General features: G+C 35.1%; 1 protein-coding gene across 1 annotated transcript in view; it reads left to right on the forward strand.

Annotated features, from left to right (window-relative positions):
* Window positions 1–18,565, forward strand: part of dst (dystonin) — a 125,566-nt gene that overhangs the window by 53,068 nt on the left and 53,933 nt on the right. Inside the window, exons 76-104 of the mRNA XM_085492638.1 lie at window positions 1,317–1,431; window positions 1,833–2,047; window positions 2,342–2,659; window positions 2,836–3,002; window positions 3,127–3,286; window positions 3,697–3,919; window positions 4,128–4,375; window positions 4,609–4,842; window positions 5,144–5,290; window positions 5,486–5,911; window positions 6,153–6,473; window positions 6,602–6,716; window positions 7,074–7,288; window positions 7,690–8,007; window positions 8,208–8,534; window positions 8,793–9,009; window positions 9,335–9,579; window positions 10,188–10,421; window positions 10,621–10,767; window positions 10,983–11,408; window positions 11,569–11,889; window positions 12,011–12,125; window positions 12,521–12,738; window positions 13,103–13,420; window positions 13,716–13,882; window positions 14,073–14,232; window positions 14,453–14,699; window positions 15,163–15,407; window positions 16,682–16,915. Coding sequence (XP_085348764.1) covers window positions 1,317–1,431; window positions 1,833–2,047; window positions 2,342–2,659; window positions 2,836–3,002; window positions 3,127–3,286; window positions 3,697–3,919; window positions 4,128–4,375; window positions 4,609–4,842; window positions 5,144–5,290; window positions 5,486–5,911; window positions 6,153–6,473; window positions 6,602–6,716; window positions 7,074–7,288; window positions 7,690–8,007; window positions 8,208–8,534; window positions 8,793–9,009; window positions 9,335–9,579; window positions 10,188–10,421; window positions 10,621–10,767; window positions 10,983–11,408; window positions 11,569–11,889; window positions 12,011–12,125; window positions 12,521–12,738; window positions 13,103–13,420; window positions 13,716–13,882; window positions 14,073–14,232; window positions 14,453–14,699; window positions 15,163–15,407; window positions 16,682–16,915 — 6,843 coding nt within the window. The remainder of the gene's footprint in view (window positions 1–1,316; window positions 1,432–1,832; window positions 2,048–2,341; window positions 2,660–2,835; window positions 3,003–3,126; window positions 3,287–3,696; window positions 3,920–4,127; window positions 4,376–4,608; window positions 4,843–5,143; window positions 5,291–5,485; window positions 5,912–6,152; window positions 6,474–6,601; window positions 6,717–7,073; window positions 7,289–7,689; window positions 8,008–8,207; window positions 8,535–8,792; window positions 9,010–9,334; window positions 9,580–10,187; window positions 10,422–10,620; window positions 10,768–10,982; window positions 11,409–11,568; window positions 11,890–12,010; window positions 12,126–12,520; window positions 12,739–13,102; window positions 13,421–13,715; window positions 13,883–14,072; window positions 14,233–14,452; window positions 14,700–15,162; window positions 15,408–16,681; window positions 16,916–18,565) is intronic.

Consider the following 18,565-nt stretch of genomic DNA (forward strand, 5'->3'; position numbering starts at 1 on the left):
CAATTGATTTGTAGAAATTCAGCTATGCGATAATTATATGTGCAGTTTTGTTTTGCGCACCCAGACACGAGCAAAAGTTAACCAATGGATTTTCTGAACTACAGCATTCGTATTACTTGTGCAAATTGAGTAAGAGTCATTGTGTGAGTTGCGTTCGCAAATAACAAAGTGTCAAATTATTTTGAGCGCCGTTCGGAATAAATTTAGTCAAAATCACACAGAAACACACACACACAACACACAAATACTAGTACTCAATAATATCGCGATTGACCGGTCATATAGCTGCTTGAACTACTCACACAAGGACGTAAATATGTAAATACAGGTCAGAGTTGGACTTGCGTAGCAAACGTTACAATGTGTCAAGTGATTTGAAGGCGTCTTTTTTCCAAAACAGAGAAGCAATAGGCGTTGTATTTTGAATCGTCATTAAAACCTAAATTTATTACGAATAAAAACTTAAGTTTATACATACAATGTACGATCATTGTTACTCCAGCGGTCGGTTGGCAAGCGGACGGTGTTTCTGAAGCCAGTCATAGCAGGAGCGAGCGAGCGAACAAAAGCGAGCGAGCGAGCGAACAAAAGCGAACGCGAGCGAGCGGAAAAAAAGCGGTCGGTTTCCGGTCGGAAAGCAGCGAGCGGTCGGAAATTAAGCGATAAGCGGTCGGAAAAAAAGCGATAAAAGCGGGAGGTTGGGCGGAATGAGTACTGTAAGTATAGTACCAGTGTGATCATAATGGCACAAGGGGTTGGATATACAGCGCCCTCTATTGGCAAATTGATTAAACCTACAATTATGGTATCATATCTTCATTCCGTGAATGTGGTAAAATTTAAAGAAGAAGAACAAAATTATTACGTTTTTTGTTTCAAAGGCGTAATAATTATTGATTTTTTTCTCCGGTATTAAATATTTTTTTTAAAACATGGAATTTTTCTTTTTTTAATATCTGCATAGGGTACATAACAAATAAACAGTATTTGTCAGAATTCCCCAATAATAAGTACCTATCATATAACGACGTGATTTTTTCATATATACCCAAACAAAATTTTTACCATAGCAACCAATGGTAAATAACTCAAAAATGTTTGCATGAAAAGTTCATTGTTACTTTATTTTGTGAACAACAGCATAAAATAAAGCCATATAGTAAAAAACATTTGGCGATGTGTTTTAATAGCAGACACCTACCTTAACACTTTTCATTTTGGATACCCAATTTGTAACCATGCCAACTGTTGTTACTATGACGTACATTGATTTGTATCTTCCATCATTCTGATTATTTTAAAATTACCATATTTAGATACTTCATGATGACATCACTGCGCAGGCGAAGAATGTTGAGAAGTTGAAGGAAGCTGCCAAGGAGCTTGCAGACACACAGACAGAGCTGAAACCAGATGTTGACCAGACACTTGGTGAGTTCTCTTTAAAATCTTTAAATTATCAAAAAAAAATTAGAACAAAGTTTGAACAAAGTGGTATGAGAGAAAATGAACTATTACTTTCTTTTATTGTTGTTTTTGTTGAAGTAAAAGCATTTAATTACCATTTTTTGGTCTGAACCGAACATCGTAGTTAATGATGGTGCAGTAATAATTTAAATTCTGATGTCATTCATTCTTTTTGCATTGCTCTAATTCTCTAATAATACTAGTGTCAAAAGACAGTTGTTGGTGACATCATTATGGGTCTGATGAGACATGCAGTACAAAATTCAAATGACCACTACAATTTTAAAAAAATTACAGCATTTCAGTTTGTGTAAGAATTATGTAATATACCATAGATAACACTGAATCAATTTGTTTGTTTGTAGGCTTCGTGCTTGACAAATACGGAGAGTTGGACAGTCAGGTCACGAGTAGAACAACTACTTTACAAGCCGCCTTGGCTCAGTCTCAGACTGTCCAGGAAGGCTTGGACACACTGCTTAGGTGGATTGAAGACGTTGAAGTTAAAGTTGAGAGAATTGTTAACACCCCTATTGTCACAAAGAAGGAGCCACTTGCTGAGCAACTACAAGAAGCAAAGGTAAATGTTCTAGTCTTTAATGGACATTGGGTCATATTTTTTAGGTCAAAGTACCAAAAAAAGTATTTTATTTTTTCATGAAATTTATTTTTGCTAGAGAGATGAGTCAGTGAAAATAAAATCCAGTGAAAATACTTTTTTTTTCCCGTTAATTTACATTAAACTCATCAAAAATTAATGAAAATAAACTTCATAAAAACAGCCAAGATGTATTTTCAGTGAAATTAAGCCAGTAATTTGCTTCGAATGAAAAAATTGAATGAATTAATTAATTTTCAATATCTTTCTTAATAGAATGTGTCGTCAGATATTAACAACCATAAACCAAATGTGGATTCCGTTAATGAAAATGCAGAAAAACTGATTTCGGAGACAGAGCCCTCAAAAGCCAGTGTCGTGAAAGCCAAAATTGATAATATGAACAAGAGATACAATAAACTTGACTCTGCTGTCAAAGAACGTGGAGACTATCTCCAAGAGCTGCAGGACAAATTGAATGAATTCCTCAAGGAGTTAGACGACCTGGAAGATTGGTTGCTACCCACTCTGGAAACACTAGAATCTCCTTCTCTGGACAGGATGGAATTACTGGAATTAGGGAGCAAGTTGCTGGTGAGTGAATCTAATGTTTATTATACAGTTCAGTACTTATTATGCCATCAACAAGATGGCAAGAGTCCAGTACCTGTCTGTATCAATGATATGTAACATCTATTTGTATGTGATGAGACATTCCAACACTAGAGGACAAGTACTGAAAACAAAACTAATGAGTTTGTTATTTACAGGATCTTGGACGTCAAGTTGATGAACATAAACCAGCCTATGACGAAGTCACAAAGCTCGGCTCAGATCTCATGAAAGATCCAAAAGCTCAAGATAAAAAACTTATCTCGGATGGATTGGGCAATGTGGAGAAGAACTGGCGTGCAGTCGGAGATCTACTTCACAAACGGTGAGATATAATTGTCTTTTTATAATCTTTTCATTATTATTTGTTATTCAATATTTGTTGTGTCATATATAATTTGAAATGATTCAACCATTGAAGTTATTAATCATTTTTTTGTTTAAATTAGAAATCAACAACTTGCTGATAGACAACGAGCTCACGAAAAATTCGGCATTGCGTTTGACATTGCTAAAGACTGGCTGGACAACATGGATGGCAAGCTTGATGAATTAGAACCAATTGCCAAAGACATTATCAACTTACAAGTTCAGATAGAACAACAGAAGGTAGAGAATGATATATATAATTTCATTAAAAACAAAACAATGCATGTTTATTATGCAATGGAATGTTTTACTCCATCACAGTAGTGATAGTTGGGAGTGTGTCATTTATGTAAATTTGTGAACAAACCACCATCACCAGTTTCTTCTTTTCATTGGGACAAATAGCCAATTTGTTGGGGTAAAAACTGAAAATTTAACTAAAATTTTGTCTGTTGGCTCCAAAATTAAGGTTTATTTCCAGAAATATTGATGAATATAAAATAAAAATCCAAAAAGATTTATCTGTTGGTGAAAAGGTTAATTAATATGTTTATTATCCACAGAGCCAAATATGGAAACTATAATAAGAATATTTACTTTATTATCAAATATGGCAACTGTAATTCATTTTCACCATTCTTATTTTGCAGCCACTCCAAAGAGAAGTTGCAAGTTTCCAACCCAAGATCGAGGATGTTGTGCGTCTTGGTGATAACGTGGAGGCATTGACAAAACCAACTGGTGAGGTTGTTGCTGCTGTACCACACAGGAGATCATCCCAAGTAGCCCAAATTCCTAGTGACAAACCAACGAGGAAACCAGGACATGTCCGGAAGTCATCAGACCAGATGATACCATCAGATATTTTTACTGGTAAGTGAAATAACATTTTTTACAGTGTTTGGCGCATGAATTTGCATCAAATGATGCAATGCATTATGGGTGAGAACTTGACTCTAAAATTAATGGCGTTTAATATTGTCTCATTGAATAATCACAAATTATTTTATATTTTTCTCTGCACATACGGATTTATTTTTCTCTGCACATACTGATTTATTTATCTCTTCTGAACTTTCAGGCCCATCGCTTGTTCAAAGAAAAAGTGACGAAGTCAGTGGTCGCTATGGTGACATCAGTGATAAGTTGGCTGATCGACAAAAAGAGTTGGAAGACACACTGGAGACTGTGAAGGCAATTACAGACACAGAGGAGAAGCTGAAACCATTGATAGACTGGGTAGACAAGGTAGACGAGAAACTGACATCACAAGAACCAATTAAAAGAAATAAAATAGAACCACTCAAAGAACAGCTTGTTGATCAGAAGGTAGGTCTTAAATTGTGTTTAATAATTAGCTTTTTATAGACTAGTTAAATCTGTGAATTTGTGAATCTGTGTAGTATGCATATTTATTATTTACAAAGCTTATTTACATCATTTTTTTAATCAATCGTTTTTTTTTGCAAGAAACTGCTCTTTGACCTTGATCATAATAATTTTCAAAAAGTATCAGTATAATTTTGAAATTTCTAAACATGGTTTGATTTCTGTTTCTACAGGACATTCAGGAGGACATACAGACACATAAATCTCCTCTCAGTGATGTTCTTAAAGATGCTGAGCAGTTCCTGAGAGACAACAAAGATAAACTGACACCAGAGCAACAGGCTGAAGTTGAGAAAATGAAAGATGATTTGAAGGATAAATATGATGATGTGAGTGCGAAATCACTCGAAAGAATGCGACATCTGCAGCAGACACTCGATTATCTGGAAAAAGATCAGGCAGAGAAGGTAATGCAGAGAATTTGGTGAAATTTCTTTGAGAACGCATGATGAAAACAAGATAGAATTGATGGATGTATTTCATCAACCAGTTAATTTTTCAGATAATTCCCTTCATCATGTTGCGAAATTTTTTACTGTAAAACAATTTATGAGTATACTAGTACTATATGTTAAAATAGCTGTGAGAGTGTGCTGGAGTAATCAAATGCCTGTCAATTGAACTGTGCTTCCTAGCAGGAGTGAAAGTAATTCATAGAATGGGCAAAGCTGTTTTAAATTCACTATGTTTTTTTTGTGTGATATTCAGGCTGCAATGGAACAGAAATACACAGAACAGATCACCGCTGTGCAAGATATACTAGATTGGATTCAGAAAACAGAAGAGAAACTTGGTTCTCAGCAACCAGCATCTGAAGATCTTAAACCGTTGAAGGAACAGGATGTTGAGAATAAGGTAAGCATGCATGTTGGGTAATTTGTAAATGAGTATGAGGTAAATTGTGAATGGATGTCTGTATGATTTGTTGCATAAGCTGTTCATTTGTTTTGGGTTTCTGATAATGATATTCTATGTTTTTATCATTTTTGCAAAATAAAGTTTTACTATGTTTGTCATTTTTTTTTTAAATTTTTAAAAAAATTTTTTCAGACGATTCGCGATGATGTACTCGCCCACCAACAGCCCCTTGTGATATCAACTCAGAGTGCTCAAGTTTTGTTGGTGACACATGCAGATAAACTGTCACCAGACGAGAAAACCAAACTGGACAGTACAATTAAGGATGTACATAAACGCTATGATAAAATCAATAACCAATCAGAATCAAGAGTCAAGCAACTGGACTCGTCGGTGGATGAGCTGCAGAAATTTGAACATGAGTATGTTACCTTTGAGACATGGTTGTCTCGATCTGAGCAGACCTTGCATGCACTGATGAAGGATGTTGGCAAAGATAACCCCACAGTGCGAAAACAAACCGACCAGATGAAGACTTTTAATGAGGATGTTGCCGAACACAAACCAGAGCTGAAATTCATCTCCATGTCTGGTCTGAAATTCTTGGAACATGCGAAGGTAATTTTTACTGGAAGAAAAAAGTTTACCCTTCCATCCTTTTCTCAAAGATTTATGAATTAATGACCTTGTAAATATTAAGATATCAGAAATTAGTTAGAATTAAAATCTTTTCATTGAAAAAACAAATTTAATACTAATATGCCAATGTTCTGTATATTGCATACCTGTGGAGTATGAAAAGTAAATATTTTTAAAAACAAAGATTTTATTTCATCAAAACATATGACTTTTATTGCAGGAATACAAAGTTTTGCTTGCTGACTTCCGTACTGACGCACTCCCAGCTCAATTCAACAAAGACTTCCATGAGACACCAGAGTCAAGCATTATCAAAAACAGGCTGGTCAGTTTGAGTGACCGATATGACAAACTCAAGGCACAAGGTGTCCAACATGAACAGAAGATGAAAGAACTGAAAGAAAAACACAAGAACTACAAGGATGAGTTAGATTCCCTATTGCCGTGGTTACTGGAGGCTGAAGCTGTTGTTGCTGAGCAACTGGAACAACCAGTTGGAGCAGAACCTGATGTTGTAAAAGAGCAAATTGAGAAACTGAAGGTAGAGTTGACTTTACTAAGTTGATGATGACAATAACAATGACAGCACAAAAAAAAAAAAATTCTTGTGAAGAAGAGAGAGACATGATTTTCAGCAATCCATATTTACGATATTTTTTTTTTCTCCAGCCTGTGACTGAAGAGACAGTGTCTCAAGCAAAGAACATTGACAAACTCAAAGAAACCGGGAAAGATCTTGGCGAAACACAACCAGAGCTTAAACCCCAAACTGATAAGACTGTTGGTAAGTTTTTAAAAATAGCTTCTGTTGTTTTATTTATACTTGAAAAAATAGATGAATCCATGATTCTTTATTAGTGCAAGTCAAAAGTGTGAGACTAGATTGAAACACATTCTCACAGTTTAGCAAGACTTGATATTATTGACATGAGTGAGAATTTTTATTCTTAGTTATCAATTGGCAAAAATCTAAATTCTCACCGCTTCTTTGGTGAGAATCTAAATTCATAATGATTTTTGTTCCAACCGACAAAATGGTGGGAATTTGAATTGTAAAATTTCAAACCTTTCACTTTAGTCTCACACTTTTTACTAATACTCCATGTCATGCAATTCTAAAAAGTCATTATATCTGATTTAGGTGATGCTGTTGGCAAGTACAATAACCTGAAGGATAAATTGTCTGAGAGGAACAATGCTTTGCAGACTGCCCTCACACAGTCCCAGGGTGTACAAGATGGTTTAGACGGCCTGCTGTCTTGGCTGGATGAAGTCGAACCCAAAATTGAGAAAATCAATGCCAAGGATGTGGACGTTGACAAAGAGGTATTACACGGACAGTTACAAGACGTGAAGGTACAAATCGGTTTTGATTTTGTATACTATAAACCGTTTATTGTGGATTATTTATTGTTTGTGAGAATAAAATTTTGCAAAAGTCACGTACACTCTATGTTGTGGGACACCTTCACTACTACACAATTTCGTGATTTTCGCTATTTCACGGAATTTGCGAAAATAAATCGATTTACAGTATTTTATCACTAAATGCAATTTAGCCAATATTGAGAGATTGGTACTTGTACATGTGTACATAAGGAGCTTAACTATGTTACTATGTGATCTGTATAGTAAAAAGTTCAATCATGCTGTGATTTTAAATTATTATTTTTAGAAATTAGACCTTATTTTGATGACCTACACCATTCTAAACTTACGAATATTTGTTTCTAATAAATCATATTTATTTCCTGCAGGTTGTAATTACGGACATCGACAATCATAAACCCAGCGTGGACTCGGTTAACACTTCAGCAGACAAACTCATCAAAGACAGTGAACCATCAGTCGGTAAAATCGTGCAGGACAAACTTGATGATTTGAATAAAAGATACACGAAAGCTGCCGACGCTGCTAAAGATAAGGGTGGTTATTTGCAAGATGTGACTGATAAACTGATAGATTTCTTGGAACAAGTTGATAAGCTGGATGATTGGATGATCCCTGTGCTGGAAACGCTAGATTCACCTGATATGGATCGTATGGAGCTGGTTGAGATGGGAGCCACTTTACTGGTAAATATTCAGATTAGTTCGTCGATGACCTCTGAACTGTCATGACTAGTTATGACGTATATGCTAAAAAGTCAAATGTATTTATTGTGGGAGTGGGTCGGTCGATCGGTCGGGCTGTATCAAACAATGTTTGTATTTAACAACTAACGAGCAGTGAATTTAACTTTCATCAACTTGTTATCACTTTATTATTATTGCAGCAATTTGGCAACCAGAAAGATGAGAATGAACCAATCTTCGAGAATGTTGAAAAACTCGCCGAGGAACTACTCAAAGATCCCAAATCCAAGGACAAGAGTCAAGTGGAGGCTGTGGTTAAGAATGTCAAAAAGAATTGGAAGGATCTTGAGGATGCTCTGAAGAAACGAAACCAGCAGCTTGGCGAACGTGAAGACGCCCATGCAGAGTTCAGCAAGTGTGTTAAAGCCACTGGCGATGAGTTAGATAAGATTGAACACAAGGTGGATCATTTGAAGCCTGTCACCAGAGATGTGAAGAAACTAGATGACCAGATTGATGAGCAAATGGTGAGTGCATGAAATAGGTTGTCCCTTGTTTTCCCCAGAATGTATGTATATTAATTAGCTTAATTTGCATAATATTGTTTCATTGCAATTGTATCTTGACAATGTTGCCCAAAACAATAAATGTTTCTTATTATATTGGCACCATTTTATTAATAGTTACTTAGTTGTAAAAAATACTAAATTATTTATTTTATTTAATTTAAAATATAATTATACATGTGTTGTTATTTATTGATGATTCATTTTTCGTGCTCACAGCCCATCCAGAAAGACATTGATGACCTCAAACCCAAAGTTGATGAAGTCCAGGAACTTTGTAAAGCTCTTGATGCCCTCACCAAGCCAGATGAAGAGATGAAGGCTGTTCCAGAACGACTGAGGTCGAGAGATATTGGACCTGAAAAACCATCAGAAAAGAAACACCCAGCTGGTAGACGACTGTCTGATCGGGTTGTACCAAGTGACCTTCTCACTGGTAAGCGTTTTTGTGAAAAATATTGTGTTTTGCAATGAACCTTGCCCATATTATGGGAGTGGTCCACTGAAACAATGTACATCCATACTATGCTTATGTTGTAAGTTATATGTCAAACTTGAGAGAATTCATTCAATCCAAGAGTTAATATTCTAGAAATTGCCTGGAGTTGGCAGTATTATAAAGGTGGGGGCATACAAGTGTTATTTTGAATGTTTTTATTTTCAAAGAAAATGTTTGGGTATTTGGGTACAACTCTTCTTGTGAAACTTTTAATATAATTAAATTAACGGTAAAACCTGCACTGTTTTATACTTGTTTTCAGGACCATCAGAATCTCAGAAAAAGACAAATGATGTCGTTGGACGTTACAGTACCTTAGCTGATAAGTTAGCAGACCGACAGAATGAGTTGGCCAAGACACGAGATCTCATGAAGGGATTGACCGATAAGACTGATAAATTACAGCCGATACTGGAATGGGTTGAAGAGGTCAAAGAGCAACTGCGATCACAATCACCTGTGAGTCAGGACGTCTCCCCAGTTACTGCACAGCTTGATGATCAAAAGGTAATAAAATAGTTTTTAACTTTCTCAAAATGCAAAAAAAAAAAGTTTATATCTGTCATTGTTTTCATCGTCACCTTTTCTTGGAGGATTGTGTTCCTAAACCTTTGATTGGCATAATTTTTCTCGGCCACATTTTGGTGCAGTCATTTTCTTACTTTATATATGTCTAGTGAAAGCAACGTTTGAAAGCTCTCTAAAAGTGGTACTTTGGGATGGTTATTGAGACTGTCCTAAACAGTATAACAAGATTACCCCTGGTTTTTTTGGTTTTCTCACAGTTGAATTTGTGTTGTTTTCTTCACTTTAGCTGTTTTCATCGGCTCCTTGTTAGCGTTCCACAGAGCCCATAGAAATACGTTGACAGTGGTGTGCGTCTTAGCAACATAGAACATTCAGTGACATGGCTCTGTCTCCAAGAATATTATTTAGAAATTCAAATTTTTTCATTTGGAACTGTGCACATCATAAAATTGATATCTATCCTGTATTATAAATGTATTTCTGAGAAAGTCATTGATTTGCTATAGCGCCCTCATCAGTATTTCTACATTTTGAATGTAGAGGGCAGCATTACATCTAAACTCTGATTTCCCCTTACTATCACACAGAAACTTGCTGATGACATCACTGATCACAAGTCTCCAGTGGCCGAGTCCACCAAGTCAGCTGAAGAGTTCTTGAAAGAAAACAAAGACAAACTGAAACCAGAAGAAATTGCAGACTTGCAGAAACTAATAGATGATGTAAAAGATGGATATGATGATGTCAGTGACAGGTCACATGACAGGTTGAAACAACTGCAAGAGACACTTGATAGGCTGCAGAAAGAGGAAGCTGAGAAAGTGAGTTTTGGTTATATTCTTTATTATTTAAAGTGAAACGAGGATGAATGAATGGTTGCTGGGAAACAGGAAAACAAAAGCTGGAGAAAATGTATAAATGTTTGTGGGGGGAATTGTTGAACTTGAAAGAATATAACAGTATATTATTTAAAATTCTTCACCCACTCATTTCAAGTTTCTACTTTTGTATTGTTTTCAGGCCGCATTGGATGAAAAGTTCACAGAACAGAACTCAACAATTCAAGACATGCTGCAGTGGGTGACGGAGACTGAAACCAAACTTGGAGAGCAACAACCAATGAAAGAAATACCCAAACAATTAACAGAACAACTCGATAAGAACAAGGTTAGTCTATGATGTACTTTATAACTTTTTTGTACATAATTTTCATTCTTTTTCTTAGTTATTAAAGTTAATGGGGAACCAATATTATATATGATATAGATTGCACCTAAAAATGTTATCAAGTTTTTCCAAATAAAAAATAACATTTAAGGAAATCAATTATTATTTTTGATTTCAACAGTTCATCTGAATAATTTATTGTGTTTTTTTTTCAGACAATCCAAGATGATGTTACCGATCACCAGCGACCTGTAATAGTAACTCTGCAGGCAGCTCAAACCCTGTTAGCTACAGAGGGCAGCAAACTTGAAGAACCACAGAAGAACAAGCTAGAAGAATGTGTGTCTGGTCTGAAGACTAGGTACGACGTGCTCATCATCCAAACTGAAACTAGAGTTAAACGTCTGAAGACGTCAGTCGAGGAAGTCAAAAAGTTTGAGGTCGAGTCGTCGACTTTCACAGAATGGCTGACTCAATGTGAGAAGGCACTGGATAAACTTATTTCTGATGTCGGGAAGGACCGAGATGTCTTGAAGGACCAGAATAAAGAGTTGAAGACATTCACAGAGGAAGTCATCGACCACAAAGCCGATCTGAAGTTTATCAATATGTCTGGTCATCAATTCTTAGAAACCGCCAAGGTAAGTAAAAAGATTTGCATATTGTAGGTTGTAGTCATGGAGATGATCCTTATAGAAACTGCCAAAGTAAGTAAAAAGATGTAATTTGCATCAGATCATTGCATCATTTTTGAGAAAAAAGTGATAATGACAAAAATTTCACTCACTTGGTGTATTGCAGGAATTCAAGAAGGACTTGGCTGACTTCCGCAACACCAGTCTACCAAAGCAACAAGCTAAAGACTTTGTGGAAACTCCAGAAACCAGCATCACAAAGAACAGACTGACTGACATGAACGACAGGTATAACAAGCTGAAGGCCAAGGGTACACAGCATACTGAAACCTTGAAGGATCTTCTGGACAAGCACCAGAAGTATCAGGGCACTCTGGATGACCTGCTACCGTGGTTGGAGAAAACAGACGCAGAAATGACGAAATTGATGAAAGAGTCGATTGGTGCTGAACCTGATCTTGTCCAATCTCAGATTGATAAACTCAAGGTTTGTGAAGTCTGTATCAGAATTAGTGTAGACAAATTCATCAATTGCAGTTGATATTTTGAAGGGAATAATTGAATGTAATTATTTACAACAATTAATCATGTTTTATTCGTCTCCCCAGGCACTTCAAGATGATATCAACAGCCACAATAGAGATGTAGAAAAATTAAAATCTAATGGCAAAGAAATAATAGAGACACAACCAGAAATGAAGGAAGAAGTTGAGAAAATGCTTGGTGAGTTGGTTTGTATATATATTTATGGTGGTCATAATCTCTGGCATGTTTTTGATATATTATTTGATCTACTAATTTGATATAACTGTCACTAATTATTACAGCGCCCTCATACCACCATTTTGAAAAATCTTTTTTTTTCATAAGTGCTTTATGTTCTATATATTTATTTTTATCTAGGAATGTCTTTAGTGTTGAACCCTTTTCATGCATTTTTATCTTTTAAAAACATGCATGTGAATTTGATACAAGGCTGTTTTATGAGATACTTTAAATTCCAAATGTCAGCGGGAGTTCTAAACTTGGGTTATATCCATGGGATTCTAATTTCCTCAATCTTAGACAACTGATTAGACATCATGACATGTATTTGTTTTTTTTCTGGTTTCCCACAGATGAAGTGAGTGATAAATACAGCAAATTAGAGACACAAGCCAAGGACAGAAACAATGCCTTGCAGACTGCCCTCACACAGTCTCAGAGTGTCCAGGATGGATTGGATGCTCTTCTCAATTGGCTGGATGAGTTTGAACCCAAAGTGGACAATCTGGAATTCCATACTCCAATGATTGTACAGAAGGAGGAACTCAGAAACATCATGCAAAAGCAAAAGGTAACGTTGACATTTGTCATTTCCTCGCAACTATTTTAGGGAAATTTTTGAAACATTTTTATCTCCGCTGTTGACTTTATTGAGCAGAGCTTATCATATGAGTGATTGCCTGTCGTCCGCTTCAACGTTTTACATTTTCGACTTCTTCATGGATAGCTTTAAATAAAATTTTTGTTTTTCTTTTAAATGTTGAACCAAACATATCCAATATTGCTGTGTTGATGAAAAATACTGTTAAAAGCAAAATGTTTACAGTGAGGAAACATCAGGTGTTTAGAAGGACAAACTGTTTCAAAAGTGGCTTTCATTTTCTTATTACTCGCTATCATTATTTCATTTCTTGAAATATAATCTTTTTTCACAGCTGTTGTACAGTGAACTTGGAAGTCACAAACCAAGCATTGAGACAGTAAACATGTCGGCAACAAAACTCATCACCGTCAGTGATACTTCTGTCGCACACGCAGTTCAAGAAAAGTTGGACGATTTGCACAGTCGATTCGGGAAAGCATCTGACACCGTTAGTGAGTGTGGAGAGTATTTCCAGAGTCTGCATGATCGATTGAACGACTTCTTAGATGAGGTGGACAATCTAGAAGACTGGCTCATCCCAACGTTGGAAACACTGGACTCCCACGAGATGGACAAGATGGAATTGCTTCAGCTTGGAACCCAACTTCTGGTAAAAGCACTACTAAATATAACATGTACTTGTTTATTAACATTTTGGCAAGAATTTGGCTTCAGTCTCCCTCAAATCAAAATGTGATCTGGAAAAATAAACTTTTCAGATTAAAGCAGATATTTCATTCAGGAGATCATGAAAACTTTTATTTAAGTTGACAAAAAAGGTTGTGGTAAGGCAGGGGAGTATTATGGAAAGAAGCTGTTGAGTATTCTTCCTCTTGTGCTTACTGTTGTCTTGTGTGTATGGTAAATTTTTCTCTGAACATATTCAAACTTTTTTCCACCAATAGGAAGTGGCTAGTGAGACCGAGGACTACAAACCAACTTTCAGCCACATCAAAGAACTATCCCGTGAGTTGATTACTGACCCCCAGGCTGCAGACACCTCTAAAGTCTCTGAAGTTGTAGAGAATGTAAATAAAAACTGGCAGGCATTACAAGATGGCATCAACAAGAGGTAAGTAACTGTGCATTTTCCATCTTGTCGTCCAACTGTTCGTGTTTTTGTCAAGCACAGCTTACTTTTGATAACTATACAGTCCAAGCGTAACTTGACATTTGATGCATTATAATAAAATAAAAATTTAATTATTTAAACTTATATCTGGTGCATCTCTCCAAAACTTAATTGGGTGATTTTATTACAGAAATAAACAACTTGATGAAAGACAGAAAGCACATGAGAAGTTTATTGCTGCTATCAGAGAAGCGTCAGATTTCTTGGATGCTGTAGAGGACCGTGTTGGTGATCTGGAGCCTGTTGCTAAAGACATCAAAACACTCAAATCACAACTTGAGGAACAACAGGTATTAAAAAACAACTTAAAAAAAACTGATTTATTTTCATTTTGTTATGATTTCTCAATTATTAAAAACTAGGAGTGAATACCCATGAATCAATTTTATGTAATTTTGAACAAAAGAAAACATCAAAATGTGGAAATTGTGAACGGAATTCAAAAGTATGTCTCTACTAATTTACTTGCAAATACAACTTTAATGGACCATGTAACCTATTTCATTTCAGCCAATCAAAAATGAACTAGAAGATTTGAGGCCAGACATTGAGAATGTCACTGAACTTGGTCTTGAGCTGGAGGCACTCAATGCTGTAGTACCTGTTGTATTAACACCTGCAGAGAAGGAAGCAGCTAAACCAAAGCGAAGCTCAGAAATTGTCTCACCAGAAGATGAAGAGGTTGCTAAGAAACCAGAAGAACGAAAGAGAATCAGGAGGATGTCTGACCAAGGCGTGCCAAGTGATTTCTTACAAGGTAAGCTTTACATAAAAATTTCCATATTTTACTGAACATACCTGTCAGTGGAAAATTATATTTTTGGGTCCAAAAATTGATTCTTACTTTGCAAATATGTAAAACATCCTATAACAAGCTAAGAACATAAAATGATGTTATTTTATCTGAAAAATATACCGGTATGAGAAGTGAATATCCTGCCCTCACTTTCTCATTTCTCAAGAGTACTACAGGGTCCTTATCCTTTCGACAAAAATATTTACAATGTATACTGACCTTTAAAGACAAACAAAGCCCCCTAACTATGTGAATATTTGCAAATCTCAACATTTGATTGTATATATATCAGTCAGGGTACCTCACACATTTACAAAAGGGGGATACAATATTAAACAAAAAAGTATAGAAAATACATAAAAATGTGAAAAGTAACATAGTAACCAAGGAACTGTTGAGTAAACTTGTATTTGATGTTTTCTAGAACCTTCTGACGTGACAAAGCAAGTCACGGCTGTCAACGACCGTTTCGATAAACTGATCAAAGCATTGGATGATAGGCAGAAAGAATTGGAAGGAAGTCTTGGTTTGGTATCAGAGCTCAACGACAAGACTGGGGCCGTACAAGGCTTGCTCGACTGGGTAATAGATATGGGCGAGAGGCTGGAGTCTCAAGAACCAATCGCAAGTGAACTTGAACCAGTTACCGAACAATTGAACGAACACAAGGTAAATTTTACTATGTTCGTATTATCAAAAGTGAATATACAGTAAGTAACGTCATGTGAACAGTTTTCATAGATCTCAGATTTTTATTTGGCTTGTACTACTAGTATTAAAAAATCAACGAAATGTGAAATTAACCTCCCCATGCAGACAAAATTGGAACATTTTTATACAAAAGCACCTAATGTAATGGCGGAACTCAAAACTTGTATATTATCCAAACAGATTTAGCTCAGTAAACAAATTAGAGTTTGGTAACTAAAGTTTGACTGTGATAGATGGAAGGTTTATCTAAATGATAAATGTCATGAATAAATCAGCATGAAACACATCATACAAATAATTAGAGTTGCTAAACAAGCTTTGCATGCATGTGTGATTGTGCATGATTTTCCAGACAGTGTCCCATTTATAAAAATTGGGATGGTGTACTATTGAGACGTATATATCAGGGAATACTCGTATGAAATTTGGGAACAAAATATAGATATTTCGCCTCTTAAAATAAACTTGACTTTGAAAGATTTATTCACCTAATGTTAGATATTTTTTAGATTTGAAAAATTTGAAAAAATAAAAAAATTTGAGGTGGTGGGCAAAGATGTTTGAATAACCAACTTTACAAAAGTCTTAATTTCTGTAATTTTCAACTTTAACATGTGACAGACCTGCCAACAGAAAACATAATTTGCGACTTTGTCTGAAAATCGCATTCAACCGCATATAATTCATGATGAGTCTGCCTGTGTGTGAAAAATATTTCATGCAGTGTTTGACATTGATTTACAACAATGATGTTTAGTCTGAAATCTCTGCTGGTCAGCTGGGGGCATTCAATATGGGCAGTTAAGTGTAAGATTGAAACATACTGCATTGTGTGACAGGTGGTCTGCTTATTATCATTCAATTGAAAATAAGATTTATTTCATTTGATATATATTAATATCATCCCATTAAGAGTGATATTTGTCCCTTTCTTGTCGCAACCTATTTTTTTCTCATCTCATCTCAGCTCTTTCTGACCACCATTTTCACGTTTTGGTGAAATGCTACTTTGTCATTGATTCATTAGATTATTGCGTAACCTAATATTGTAATTAAATTTTAATTAATTATTAGATTCATTAATGAACTGATCATGAGGGTCATGTGCACATGCAGCGACAGATGTTTTTAATTTCAAGAACGATATGCCGCACATGCGCATTTCTCACGACTCAACGCCGAATTTGATATCGAGTCTAGATATTTCAATGTACCTTTTCTTTATATTGCAGCCTCTCGTTGATGACACTGCCGAGCACAAGCAACCGATTACTGATGCCCTGAAAGCGGCTGAGCAGTTCTTGACAGACAACCAAGATAAATTAACAGCCGATCAGAAAGAAGACTTGCAGAAGAAAATCAATGATTTGAGAAATGGCTTTGATGATGTATCTTCGAAGGCTAAGGAAAGGCTAAAAGATCTGCAATCAACGCTTGCGCAGCTTGAAAAAGAAAAAGCTGAGAAGGTGAGTGAAAGTATTATTGTATTTGTAGTGACAAGATGAGTCAATTAAAATTATTTTAGATATTGTGTTTATAATTCATTATCAGTAAAAAAACATGGAATTCTATTTTGTTACTGGTTAAGAAAAATTATAATAAATAAATTAATTCTAGCTTTAATGCATGTACAAACATAATGTGTACTTAGTATTAAATCACTATTTTATCAACGTTACCCAAAAAAGGGAGACAACATTGTAAGTATGTCATTCCAGCTGTTGACCTATTTACAATTTAGTTAGAATTTATTGATTTAAAAAAAAATAATATAAATTCAGTAAAATCTGACATTTTATAAACAATCATGGACAGTTCTTTAGATAATTTACCTGAATTGTGTGGTGTATTTAAATCAGTTCGAACTAAAATAATTTATTTTTGTAAGCAAAATTTAAAAAAAAATTATATTCATAAATGGAGTTTCAGGGATCCATACCATAGTCTAAATAATAATTTAAATGTTACTGAAAAATAAGTATAAAATCAGTTGAGATGAATCACCTGACAAAATTTGCATACCGGTTATATATAATGTAGTTATTCAATTAGGACAAATACATGTTACAAACAATGTGTTCAATAAATGCTGATGGATGGAATGGTGATAGGGGTATTTGACCTTTACCCTATGAATAATTAACATAAATTATGCAAATAAGTTATGTAAACAAATTTTAGCCACTGAAAAAGCAATTAAAAAACATTTAATAATTATGACATTATGTAACTAAATATAAATAATTTAACTGATATTACTGCAATATTTAGTTCCATCTGTGTTGTAATTATTTTAATATTTGTCTGATATTTTTTGATTTTTCAACAGCTGTTAATTTTTTGGGGCTTCTGAATAATTATGCATGCAATATGCCCACATAGGTCAGCTGCTTTGTATTAACAATGTTAAGCTTTGAATCTATATTTAAATATCATTATTGAGGGGGAATTGATGCCAGTGTGATTGTCCTCTTGTCCGTACCTGCATATTTGTCACAAAAAATGATGTGACTCCATCACATCGGGATAGATATTTTTAGATCGCGTTAGGCACTTCACTAGGGAAGGCGAGATGTTTAAATGTTTCACGTTTTTTCTGACTGGACGCGATGATGGAGTGATTTATTGGATGTTGCGTGACTGCCGGCCGTGGTCAAGATGAAAAAGTACAAGGCCTTTTGCGCTTGCGGCCTAATGAAGGCAAGTCTGATTGGTTTCTGTAGTGAATTGTTTATCCTGTGGGAATATTTGGTACAAGTGACATTACGGAGAACAGGATGGAATTATCGGTTGCCATAGTGACATAAATAGTCGATCATGTCTGAGAGTATTCATGTATACATAATCGCAACAATTTTAGTGGTTCACTAAATGTTTTTTTTTTTTTTAAACTTTGAATTTGATTTTTAAAATTTTAATTAATTAACTGAGAAGTGTGATATTCATTGCAATATTATCTTTTGTAATATATATTTAGCTGCTAATTTGCTAAAAATATTCAACATTCTTGCAATTAATGGTATCAGTGTGTATATACAGTATTTGTTTCAAATCATCGCCAAGTGGTAAACTGTCATCTGTATTGATTTTCAAAACAAGATGCTAAAAATTAATTC

The sequence above is a fragment of the Saccoglossus kowalevskii genome, chromosome 18, assembly GCF_978046115.1.
Source record: "Saccoglossus kowalevskii chromosome 18, keSacKowa6.1, whole genome shotgun sequence".
In the NCBI taxonomy this organism is placed as follows: domain Eukaryota; kingdom Metazoa; phylum Hemichordata; class Enteropneusta; family Harrimaniidae; genus Saccoglossus; species Saccoglossus kowalevskii.